Here is a 13,667-nt window from a genome sequence, read left to right on the forward strand (position 1 = left end):
GAACCTTAACCTTTATCTCACAGCATTAACAAAAATTTTTCATGTCTCCTCCTCATTATTCTTAAATAAAGACTAAAATTCCTAATGCCCCTAAATTAGGACACCCAGAGTGGAAAAGGGAATTCTGAGAACATGGTAAACTGATGACAGTTCCCTTCCCCTGCTCTCTCAATACCTATTTGCCCTTCTTGAAACAAACAGTCAATGGAACAAACACCAACTTGATGGGCTGGTGAAATAAGTCAACATCATGGGTCTCCTGATATCATACAGTGAGAAATACAGTCGTCACTTCTAAGGCATCCTTACAAGAATCTAGACCAGAGTCTAGACATAAGAAACTATAGAACATACCAACGTAAAGGACATCATATAGAATAAAAATCTTTACTCTCTAAATTGGCAAGGTTATGAAAGATAAAGTTAGACAAACTCTTACGCTAAAGAGATATGAAAATATCACTAAGTGCAATCAATGACCCTGGATCAGTTCTTGAACCATAAAGGAAAATAAAATTTCAGGACAAGTGGTGAAACTTGAATAGGGTTGTATAAAAAATTTTTAAAGGTGATACAAAAACCTTATTTATTTACTTCCAACAAAGAAAAGCTTAGGACCATGTAGTTTCACTGGTAAATTCTATTATATGTTTAAAAGAGAATCAACATTCCTCAAACTCTTCTGAATACTGAAGAAGGGGAAATACCTCCAAATTCTAGGTAGCCAACATTATTAACTTGATACCAAATCTAGACAGAGACACAACCAGAATAGTACAGACCAATATCCCTGATGCATATCAATGCAAAAATCCTCCACAAAATAGCAGCAAAGAGTAGTCCACAATACATTAAAAGGATTATACACCATGACTAAATGGGATTTATTCCTGGGATGCAAGGTAGTTTAACATACAAAAACTAACCAATTTAATACACCACTTAAACAGAATGAAAAAAAGAAGTGACCATCTCAATTGATGCAAAAAGTCTTGGTCAAAATTCAACACCTTTTCATGATAAACACATTCAACAAACTAAGAATAAAAGGAAACTAACTTCATATATGAAGAGTCCACAGATTTTTGATTTGATGATCAAAGTCTGAAAGCTTTTCCTCTAAGATCAGGAAGAAGGGAGTTCAAATAGACAAAACAATCTTGAAAAAGAAAAACAAAGTTGGAGGTCTCTCAATTCTTGTTTTAAAAACTTACTACAAAGCTACAGGAATCCTAACAGTGTAGTATTGGCATAAAGACAGACATATGGACCAATGGAATAGAACAGAAAGCCCAGACACAAACCCTAACATACATGGTCATGATTTTTTTACAGGGATGCCAATACCATTCAATGGGGAAAGAGAGTCTTTTCAGCAAATAGTGCTGGGAAAATTCAATATCCACATGCAAATGGTTGAAGACAGACCCTTACTTGACAGCATATACAAACATTAACCCAAAATGGATCAAAAATCCAGACATAAGACCTGAAAATATAACTCTTAAAAAAAAAAATACAAGGAAAATTTCATGACATTTTTTCAAAGAATACATACAGATGGATAACATATACATGAAAGATACTCAACATCACTAATCAGGGAAATGCAAATCAAAATCAAATGAGATATCACCTCACTCCTGTCAGAATGGCTATTATCAAAAACACAAGAAATAACAAGTGTTGGCAAGGATGTGGGGAAAAGGGAATCCTTGTGCGTTGTTAGTGGAAATTACAGTATGATCCAGCAATTTCACATCTAGGTATTTACGCTAATTTGAAAAGATATATCCAACCCCATGTTCATTGCAGCATTATTGCATTATTTACAATAGCCAAGATATGGAAACAACCTAAGTGTCTATCGATGGATAAATGGATAAAGAAAATATTCCACACACAATGGATTATTATTCAGCCATCAAAAATGAAATCTTGCCATTTGCCATAACATGGATAGACTTTAAGGGCATTATGCTAAAATAAGTCAAACAGAAAAAGACAAATACCCTATGATCTCACTTACATGTGAAATCTAGAAGAAGAAAAAAACCCAACCTCATATAGAGAACAGACTGGTAGTTGCCAGAGGTGAGATTGGGGGGTCGCGGCTGGGGGCGGGCGTTGCAAAATGAGTAAAAGGAGTCATAAGGTATAAACTTTCAGCTATAAAATAAATAAGCCATGAGAATGTAATGTACAGCTTGGACACTACAGTGAATAATACTGCATTGCATATTTGAAAGTTGCTAGAAGAGTAAATCCTGAAAGTGCCTATCACAAGAAAAAATATCCTGTAACTGTGTATGGGTGACAGATGTTAAACCAGACTTGTGATGATCACTGTGCAATATATACAGATATTGAGTCACGTTGTACACCTAAAAGTGGTATGTCAATTATACGTCAATAAAAATACAATGCAAATTTATTATAATTCTGTAGGTTAGGAGTCAGATACAGGTCTCACTGGGTTAAAATCAACATGTCATGTTGACAGCGCTGCATTCTTTCTAAAGGTTCTAGAGAAGAATTCATTTCTCTGCCTTGCCCAGCTTCTAGCGGCCACCCCCATTCTGTGGCTCATGTTTCCCCCTCCTTCTCCTCAAAGCCAGCAACAACCAAATCTCTGACCATTTTTCAGTAGTTACAGCCCTCTCTGACCACAGCTGAGAACATTGCTCCATTTTTAAAGACTCGTGATTAAATTGGGCCGACCTAGATAATCCAGGACGCCTTCCTCTTCTCACAGTCCTTAATCCCAATTACACCTGTGAAGTCTCCTTTGCCACCTACAGCAACATATGCATAGGCTTAAGGAATTAAAATGTGGGCATCTGTGGGGAGCCACTATTCTGTCTACTACAAATGTCTACACTATTTATTATATGAGACTGAGAAAAATTGAGAAGGATCTGTATCATGTTCAAAACATGGATTAGAGAATATAGTGCAGATATGGGAAGAAGGGAAAGGGAAGAGGTGAGGAAAAGGGGAGGGAGAAGGAAAAGGAGAAGGGGGAAGATGACAGGGGAGATGGGAAAGGTGAGTGGCACAGAAGGGGAGAAGGGGAGAGGAAAGGGAAGAGGGTTGGAAGGAGACAAGAAACAGAAGAAAAAGAGAGAAGCAAGCAAAAAAAAAAAATACACTAAATCCAAGGATGTATGAATGACCATATTTGTCTATTTGATCAATTTATGTAGTTTATTTGCATGAAACTTCCTTTAAAAAATATTGAAATTCTTAACCTGACCTACAATAACTCCCTATCACACTCCTCACCCCTTTGTGATTTTGCCACGCTGACCTGTCATTGCATAAAAACTTCCATGTTCCCTCTCAATATGGGAAGCCACATGCTGTGCTTTCTGCCTGCACCCCATTAACATCCTCTTCCACCTAGGTCCTTTACACCCATCCCTCCTGTCAGTTCAAAGTTCACTTCCTCAGGACAGTCTTCCTCCCTAACTCCCTAGGAGAAATATGTACCACCTGCTATCAGATATGCTATCAGAACTGTTATACTTTTCATGGAATTACCACGTGATTTTACATTTATTAGGGTGCCACATGATTTTAAGTAAATGGAGAACAGGGAGCATGTCTACTGTAGTTCAACATAACATCCTATGATGTGCCTGGCATAATGCCTGGCACATCATAGGTTCAGGAGGTCCTTCCCTGAAAGTAACAGAAAAAGGCCATGTACGTAGGGACCAAAATTTCAATTTAATTAGTGAAAAGGAGTTAGTAAAGGAGTTTAAAAAATGACATTTAAAATTACAAAAATAAATTCTACATTAGTTAAATAAGCTAGGTTATAACCAAATACATATATACATATATATACATTGTCTAACGAAGAATTACTGAAAACACTTCGTTTTCAACAAACTTGTATAACTGCATAATACAGCAACTTTCACTTTTCTTTTTACCTTCACAGATCACAGGGGATAATTCTGACAAAAACATTAGAAGCCTTCATCAAAACCTTTCCAAGACCTCCCTTAATCCTTTGACACTCAAATCATTCATTCTTGAAGCACTAGCCCATCTCGGCCCTGTCAACCTTTTTCCATGTGCCTGTCTCTGTGAATTGAAGAAAAGTAGCCAGAAAAGTAGCCAAAGTTCACGGCACTTTTTTTTAAGACAGACTTTATTTTTTAGAGCAGATGTAAGACTATTTTTTAGGGCAGATATAAGTTCACAGCCAAATTGAGTGGAATGCCCAGAGTTCCCATACACCCCCAACCCTATCCCAATGCACCCGGAGCCTCCCCCACTATCAACATGCCCTACCAGAGAGGTATATTTATTTTGATAGATGCACCTACATTAACACATCATTATCACCCAAAGTCCATAGTTTACATTAAGATTTACTCTTGGTGTTATACATCCCAGGTAATGATAATGTATCAGCCATTCTAGTACCATACAGAGTAGTTTCACTGCCCTAAAAAATCTTGAGCTCTACCAGTACATTCCTACCTGCCCCCCAACCCCTGGCAGACATGAATATTTCTATTGTCTTCACTTTGCCTTTTCCAGATGTCATATGGTTGAAATTATATGTAGCCTTTTTTGATGGGTTAGTTTCATTTAGTAATATGCACCTAAGCTTCCTCTATGTCTTTTAATGGCTTAATAGCTCATTTTGGGGGTGGGGGGGTGAACAATATTCCATTGTCCAGGTATACCAGTTTATTTATCCATACATCTACTGAAGACCATGTTGGTTGCTTCCAAGCTCCAGCAATTATGAATAAAGCAGCTATAAACATCAGTGTGTAAATTTTTTGTGGACACTAAGTTTTCAATTCTGTAAATACCAAAGGAGGCAACTGCTGGATCATTATGATGTCTTGTGAGAAACTGCTAAACTGTCTTTTCTAATTCTTAACTGATTTAATTCTTTCCTATTCTTGTTTGTCAATACCTTTATGTGGAAGTCAAGCTGTTCCCTCTTATCCTACTTAAAGACTTTGAAACAACTGCTACTTTATTTGGCACTCAGTTTGCATCTTTAAAGTATTGTCAAACACCCAAAAATCAGAAGCCTGATGGATAAAAAAAGTTAATAACCCTAGAGGGGCTCTTCAAAATATAAGGTAGGAGAATGGTATTTGACTTGTAACTGATTTTATTAAAAGTAGTAGAGTTAGTGTTTTCATATGATGGTGATTTTTGCTTGACTAAGTTGCTGTAGCTTTGGAAATCCAATGAACACTCAAAATAAGTCCTTCATCACACATCCTAAACCCACACTCAATAAAAATAAGCATAAATGCAATATATGTATACAAATAGACTTTAGGTATGTATGTTCATAAAAGGAAAATTTTATATATGGCACCTTAGTCTCTAACTGAATTCTATTATAAAAGTGGAGTTATTTTTCATGGTTTAGGAGTAGGGTAAGAAAAGTCAAGAGTATTAGTAATATACCCAACAGGAAACACTGATCTTGTTCCACTCTAGCCTAACCAAATACCAAAAATGTTTTTTAAGAATGAGGCTCCTTGTTCCGTGTGGTTTGGCAATAAGCATGTGCAATTCCACAAATCTGCTACCCACTCTGACAATATAAACTTACACACCTGATTGTTTATTTTCAAAAAAAAAATTAATTTTGCCAAAAAAAAGCAATACCTCAAAAACTATGTATCTTACCACATTAAGAAGTACTTATATCTGCTGTTTTTATCTGCTGCTTAAATGTGAAACAGTGAAAGAGATCAAAACAAGAATATATATAATATACACACATACAGCCTAGGTTCTTTTATTGGATTACTGAATAAAATTGGATTACAAAAAAAAATATTTGACCATGCCAATGGGAATTAAGTAGCTGATAAAGTTCACTTTACAAAGCAAAAACCAGTTCCTAAAACAAACTTGAAGAAATGCAGTATGGCAAATTTGCAATACTAATATCTAAATGTGTATAATACATGCTATGTGCAAGATACTGTTCTTATGCTACGTTAACTCATTTGATCCTCACAACTCTAACCTTAGGTCTTGTCCTTACTTTAGAAATAAGACCACTAAGGCCAAGAGAGGATTATATTTATCAAGGTCACAAAACTGATAGCAGAATGAGGATCCAATCCCAGGCAAGCTGGGTCCAAATTCCAGTCTCTTAAGATTACTCTGTACTAACTCAATTTCATTTTTAGCTCGCACATATACTCTTATGTGTTCACAGGAAAAAAAATAAACACCATTCCCCACATATTGCTGATAGATCCTGATGGAAAATTTGGAAGCATTCACTATATATTTACATACTATCATTTTTTTCCTAGGAAATAGGCATTTGCACCTTTCTAGTCAAATCACAAAAACAAACTGCAAAACTGACTTTCTGGATTTACCCAAATAATTAAAAGGCAGCAAAATTCTTAATAATAAATTTATTTTGCCTCTTCCAGGACACCTTGCGATATAATACACCAGATAGTCAACACACAGTTGTTGGCTTAACTTTTTCTTCTAAGCCAGTACGCAGTCATTGGTTTTAGAGATACCCTGCTTCACCTAGGGTTCCCAGCATTATAAAAATGAAGAATAACTGCCAAGCCATTTTTACACTGTTCTAGCGGCATCTATCAGAAACAGCATTAGTGACTTCCAGAGAGCACAGATGTTTAGTCCTGTCCTCCCCAAATCCCACTGAAGAGACAGATGTATAAAAGGCAACATCCACAGCAAGTGAGAGAAAATGCCATCAGTAAATGAGAGGTTTGAACCAATTTCAGAAAGGTAGAAAGTAGGTGGAATCACATTGACCTTCAAACCAAAATAGAGCAAGTTATATTTGAGAATATGCACAAAGGGGTGAAGAGATGCCATTCCTACAAGAGGACCCTGAGAGGTTTCGAGCTTGAATAAGTGGGCCCAAATGTCCTAAATGGACAGTAGGGCAGTAACCATGGAAATCAGTCCTCCTCCCTCCCCAACTTTAAACAAAAAGTTAGGAACAGTTATGTATGCCCTCAGGATAAAGCCAAAAGTTTAAGAAAATGAAGAACTAGGTTTTCTATTGTGAATACTGGTGTTAGAGAACGCAATAGAAACTTAGGCTTAGTATCTCTACAATTCACACTGAGGAAGTAAAGTTAAGGCAACTATGCTCAGCAAAGAAGTTGCTCCTCCAGTGTAAACCCTGGGGAAAAGGGGTCCCAGACTGTCCACCTGCTCACACACTCTACTGAAACCTTTCAGTCCACGCGCGCTGGTATATGGTGCCAATCCTCAATCAGCCGTCCCATTTAGAGAAAATAAGGCTTATTATCTACACTAATCAGGGTATAAATGGATAATCAGTGTCCACCAGATGTCTGGGAAAAAAACTGAAGGAAAAAGGACCAAAAAGTCACAAAACGACTGACCCAAAAGAGACAGTTCAGGAAACAGAAGGTAATATTTTATTCCACGATCATTTTTATAGATTCAAAAGACCTTTTATGTCCATAAAATAAGAAAAGGCTGCTATTAAAGAGAACAATTAGAGAAAGAAAACGTTCTTGTCAAAATTTACAATTCCATAGAAAAGATGGCTGACGGCACAGGTTTTAAGTTTGAATGAGTACTTCAGTAGCCATTGTGTTTCCTGAAAAACGGACTCAGAGAATAAAAACCTGAAAAGAGGAAAATAAAAGTAGGAGGCAATGTGAGATACAATTACCGTAATTCCTAAATTTACCCAGGGTTGATAAATCCAGAAAGAGAGGTTGATAATAAGTACATTATCTACACTGAGGTTCACAGGAAGAATGACAACTTACTTTTCATTTTACACCATTTATACTGTACACATCTTAAAACTATGTACATGTATTGATTTTAATAGTGTTTTAAGTATTGACCAGAAAAAAAATGGCATGGTATATATAACACCACACCCAATCAAGTGCTACTTAAACTCTCTGGAGACAATAATGTTGGTGGCTTAGGGAGCGTGGCAAATGTCACTATGAGAGATCAAGAAAGGTCACCATCACTAGTTTTCTTCAAAGGGAAAATAAAACATTCTGAGCCTTTTTGAAAGCGCGTACGTTTATGGCTACAAACATCCCAGACGCAAGCAAAGCCTATAAAATCCGCCGGACAGGAAGCTAGTTCCCACCCCCAACCGGACTAAAGACTAAGCAGGAGCCAGCATTAGGAGGGGCAATACCTGCACTCCGGGACGCTGAGAAAGCCCGCGGACTTAACAGTCACAGAGGCCAAGGCCACAGAGAGCGACACGGTGGCTAAAGTCTTTCCCAGGATGCGTCCGGCCATCAGCGCCCCGCGGACAGCTTCACGCAGCCTGGTCGCTCTTAGCTTGGGCCGCCGCCTCCGCCCGCCCCACAGCACCGGGCCCCGGGGATCTAGCGGGCACTAGGGCCGGGCTGCCCTCCCATTCCCAAGAGGGAGTAGCTAGGTCTAATCTCATAAACACACGGACCAGGACCTCTCCCAAAATAACAGTCCAGAGCCTTCCCCAGTGCGAAGAAGTAGCCGGATAAGGGCCGTCGAAGCTCCCAACCCCAGCAGCCGCGGAAAAAGAGATGCGGGATCGAGGCGTCTCCCGTGCGTGACGGTGCTTTACGACTGCGCCGCAAAGCAAAGACCGTACGGGCCTTGTAGCGCGTGCGTTTTTCGACCTCGCAGTCTGCGCAGGCGTTCTTGGGGCGAATTGGAAGGCAACAGCGAGAGTACAAAAAGGAAATGGAAGGAGGAAGGCGAAAGGAGGGGAGGAGTTCGGTAGAAGTTTGTTCCCTTCTTATATTAAGTAAGAACGGTTACAAACAGTTTGTGTGCTGATGCGAACCTCGCGTTTCCGGGTCATATCTGAGTGAGTGACTGCAAGAAAAGGAGTAGGCAAGAGACACAATCAGCAGAGCTGACGTTTTCTGTTCCTTCTTTACCAAATTTGCTTGGAGCTGCAACATTTCACAAGGCTTTGCCTGGTGTGGCCCTGACAAACCGGTGAAGGAGAATACCAGCTGTGAATCAGACGCACAGCCTGGAGTAGGAACAAAGGGACAAAACCCAAAGAACTCCAGGCAAAAATTACCCAAACTGCCAGACTGGAATTTGGGAATCTAGACTGTCCAAAACAGTAATATTTATCTTATTACCATGGCAAGTATTTAACTTTTAAGTACATAATGCAGTGTTACAGTGGTGTGTTTTAGACACAGACATTATGACTTTAACCATTTTAAAACCCAGATTAACCAAATTTTAAGAAGTACAGTTCCGAAGACTGCAGAACTCTGGTCATACAAGGACTCCATCTGAACCACTGCACCAGGAGACTTGACCAAACTACCAAAGCTTGTAGCAGTTTTAAGGCTTTGTCCCTAGGGTGATTCCAAAAGCCGCACCTCTCCCACTCCCGTTTATAATACTAGCCTGAAAAAGCTCAACACTGTCAGAATTTGTTTATTGCAAGCAAAACCTGGTGATAGGCAAATAAGCCTTAGAAAGCTCCCAATTATAAATCCTTTCTCTTCCTTTGGAGATGTAAATGTACCGACCAAAACTGTTTTCTCAAAGACTTTAGAGCCCCTTTCTTTGAAATGCAAATATTCAGGGGTACATTCTCTGTGCTAGCACCCAGTTCCTGTGGAAGCATAAGGTCCTAACTTCTGTGGGCGCCTTTCTTCAACTTGCACTATTGCCTTCTGCCATAAACTCAGATATTTGTTCCCTGGCCAGGTACCTCAGTTGGTTAGAGCACCATCCGCAAACTCCAAGTTTCAATCCCCATCAGGGCACATACAAGGATTGGTGTCTGTCTGTCTGTCTGTCTGTCTCTTTCTCCCCTCCCCCACCCCACCCCTTTTTTAAAAAAAAGACAGAAATTTGTTTCTTCTCCATGTAAATGAAAAGGGGCCACATACTAAACCTAACAAGCTCAGGGGAGGCCTGCGTGGTGGCCCAATAAACTCAGAGACCAAAGTAAACACATAGGATGACCTGAAATTAAAACTTTCTAACTAAAAGCAGTTCATGGCAGGTAGCCTTGTTCTAGGCTAGAACCTTCCCTGACAAAGGTCCATCTTTACCATAATTGAGCCTGTTAACATACCTTTGGAGTATCATAGTAACTTCCTTTTTTCTAACTCCTCAAAGCATAACCACCAGACCAAAGACCACAAATTTCCTAGTTGTTATTGTTATTATGTTAATTGTTTACTGTTAATTATCCTATACCCACAATGTAAAAGCAGTATGTGTCTAGTCATTTTACTTTTTATGCAGTGTCAGAGATTTCCCTGCTTTGCTTTCTCCAGCCTCCCTACTCCATCACCAATGGATTTCATGTAACTCACACCTCCTCCTTTGATTCTAATTAATATAATAAGTGGTAAAAGTGCCATTTTCTGGAGCATTTTCTCAATCTGTTGAGATTTTGCTTCCTGGCAATTATCATCAGTTTGACTCAAACAACCTTTTAAAAATGCTCACAGGTTTGGACATTTCTTACATTGACATCTATCGAGCACTGATTAAACACCATATGGCCTAGTCACATGGATCACCCACCCACCCCCTTACCACCCCTCAGTGCCTTTTCTTTAGCACATGCCACCCTTTTAAAATGGCCTCCAGCCTTCTGTTTCAGGGAAGTTGAATTCAGTTCATGCAGTAGTATTGCTGAATAAAATGTGTCTGTACAGCTTTACCTAAGGTCCAGCTTTAACTTTAACAGTTCTTTCGGGTAGTGAAGCACAATTGCTAAAATGTGCTTGCTTTATTAAAAAACCAAACAAACACACAACCTCTAGATTTGGCTTCCCCTGGTCAGATAAATTTTGTTCTCCATGTTGTCAACAGCCAAACACTTCTGCTTCAACTGGGAAGGTATCGGCAGGTTCTGTTTAAAATTCTGGCTCATTTTAAATCTGCTGATAAGTTAGTCGTTAGAGAGGAGAAGAGTAGGGCAGTGAGTCACAAAACCCCTGATCAAAGAATGGGAGAAAGAGGAAGGAGTTCTCATGGGAAGTTCTTTGAGCCATAGTGTTCTACCTCTACATTCCTTAAGGGAGGTTGGAGAGGACTTAGATTAAAGACCCACCACTCTGCAAAGAAAACCAATTCCATGGCTGTGGGATTGCACCAGTTCAGACAACTGGGCCTCCCGGATTCCTCCCCTCAGGAACTGTACTCCCAGGTAAGGTAGAATTTAAGAGTGTATGCTGCAGGCCACTCTTGGGCAGAACCTAAATGCCATCTCAGATATTTACTGTTTCATATAACTGTCCATTTACCCACATCCCAAATTAAATGGGTGTCATCGGAACTTACGTGAAAGCTTTTGTTTTATTTTTTGATTTAGAAACCACATACCAATTTTAAGGGCATATCATAATAGTTGGTGAGACAAGCAAAAGATGCTGAGAAATAAATATTTGTAAATAGGAAAGCAGTGTGTGGGATTACTGGAATTAATAGATATACTAAAAATAAGAGTAACTAAGGATTCCAACCTTTTCCCCCTTTTCCCATTTATTTCATGATGCAACAAATACTCACTGATTACTTACTATTTACCAAGCATTGCCCTCAGTGTCCGGAACACAGTTGTGAACAAGATGAACAAGGTCCTGCTCTCACAAAGCTTACTTTCTAGGGGAGGGTAATCAACTATAAATAAGTATAATAGGAATTGCAGATTAGGAGAAGTGCTGTGAAGGAAATAGACAACTTTCTGTGGAAAAGAATAACTGAAGGAGGAGTGACTATTTTGGATTATATGGGAAGGGTGTCAGAGAAGGCTTTTCTGGAAAGGTCGCATTTGAGAGATACCTAAAGACATGAAGCTGCCAGCCACTGGAAAGCTGTATTCCAGGCAAAGGGGACTATGAGTGCAAAATCTCTAATGTAGAAAAGAGCTTGGCCATAATCAAGGAACAGAAAGGTCAATGTGTGTAAAACACAGTGTCGCAAAAAAATTGGGGGAATCCTGATCTACGATAATGCACGGTGGACACAGTTCACTGCTTCCCAATACCAATGTACCCATTCTCCCTTCTTCTATGTCATATGTAGAAATGTGTCCACTCTCTGTGGTCCCTAAAGCTAAAGGTACCATATGACCCTACCTGGCCACCCTGACATGAAAGTAGAAGCCTACTTGTGTCGATCTCTAGGAAGGCTATTATTTTTCTGGTGAAAAGAGATTGGTTTATTTGGCATAAACTGTTAACTCTTTGCCATTCCCCCTACCTCCTTTATTTCTTCTTGAAATGAGGGCACAATTCCTAGAGAAGGACCAAACATATTGAGACCATAAAGACACATATGGATGGCAGAATAGAGTGCAAGAGGGAGCCACCAAACTTCATTCCTCACAACGTAGAGAGATAGATATTCTAAAAGCTGGATCTGGATAAACAGCAACAATGGGGCAGGGGTTAGAATAGAAAGTTAGGTTAACTACTGTAGATTCTGAACACTCCCCTTTGCTATAGTCATCTCTGTTCTTTCGCATAATCCTCTGGGTCAGAAGTAACCAGCTTCCTTCTTTCTGTTTCTTTATGGCAAGGATATTGTTTACATCTTTTTTGTTATTTTAGTCATGGGAGACATCATACCAACCAGCTGTGTTTCTTAAGCTAATGCCTGTTGAAGGACATTTTAAAACCCTGTTTTCAGTTAACAAAGGCTGGCTTTCAAGATTAATCCTGTACTAGAGACTCAGAATTCCCATTTGACAGTCACTTCTTTGTTCTAATTCATATCTCTTCTTCCCCCCTGAAACACTGAAACCATCATGTCAATGGATGGGGTATCCCAGAGCAATAAGATACATAGAATGTCCAAAAAATCTAAAAATATTTCAAAAATATTATCCTCATAATATTTTTATTTTGGTCATGTGATCTGGGCAAATTATTTAATTTCCCTATGCCTGTTTCCTCACCTGTAAAATGAGATATGGTACTCAACATCACAGAGCTATGAGAATTAAAGAAGATACCTTTTGTTAATGTCTTACGGAATCATAACAATTATTCTTTTCAAGCATTTAAAAAATGGGAGCTACTATTTGTTATGCACATTACACATATTACCACTTTTAATCCTGATGATAATCCCAAGAGGGCTGATGTAATTGCCCCTACTTTAGAGATGAGGATACAGACTCCAGAAAGGTAAATAACTTGCCTAAGATCACACAGCCTATCTAATAATTTGTAGAGTCAGGTGTATTCATTTCCCAGAGCTGCTGAGACAAATTACAGCAAACTTAGTACTGTAAAACAATAGAAATTTATTTGCTCACAGTTCTGGAGACCAGAATTTGTAATTCAGTTTCTTGTGCCAAATCAAGATGTCATCAGAACCACACATCTTCTGGAGGTTCTTGGGGACGATCCTTTCTTTGCCTCTCCCAGCTTCTGGAGGCTGCTGGCGGATCGTGGCTGTGGCCACAGCTTTTGGCAATATCCCAGATGGTCACACTGCCTTCCCCTTTTCTGTTTGTCTCAATTTTCTTAGGGCAGCTCTTATCTTAAGGATCAGAGCTGACTCTCTCTTATCATTAAGGACTCTTGTGATTTCTTTTAGTGATCACCCGTATAGATAATCTCACCATCTCAGGATCCTTAATTCCATCCACAAAGACCCTTTTCCACATTAGGTAACATTTA

At 39.1% G+C, this 13,667-nt stretch overlaps 1 protein-coding gene across 4 annotated transcripts in view; it reads right to left on the minus strand.

Moving 5' to 3' along the window:
* Positions 1–13,364, minus strand: part of NUDT9 (nudix hydrolase 9) — a 41,880-nt gene extending 28,516 nt beyond the window's left edge. For 2 of the 4 annotated variants that reach the window (XM_054591763.1, XM_054591761.1), the window contains exon 1: positions 8,195–8,590. In XM_054591763.1, the coding sequence (XP_054447738.1) occupies positions 8,195–8,301 (107 nt within the window). In that variant the 5' untranslated portion in view covers positions 8,302–8,590. Of the gene's footprint in view, positions 1–8,194; positions 8,591–13,300 lie in introns of those variants that run through there. The other 2 variants (XM_054591762.1, XM_054591764.1) reach the window with 2 other exon arrangements.
* Between the last annotated feature and the right edge of the window lie 303 nt (positions 13,365–13,667).

The sequence above is a fragment of the Pteronotus mesoamericanus genome, unplaced genomic scaffold, assembly GCF_021234165.1.
Source record: "Pteronotus mesoamericanus isolate MK-2021 breed Mesoamerican mustached bat unplaced genomic scaffold, CSHL_Meso_final scaffold_232, whole genome shotgun sequence".
In the NCBI taxonomy this organism is placed as follows: domain Eukaryota; kingdom Metazoa; phylum Chordata; class Mammalia; order Chiroptera; family Mormoopidae; genus Pteronotus; species Pteronotus mesoamericanus.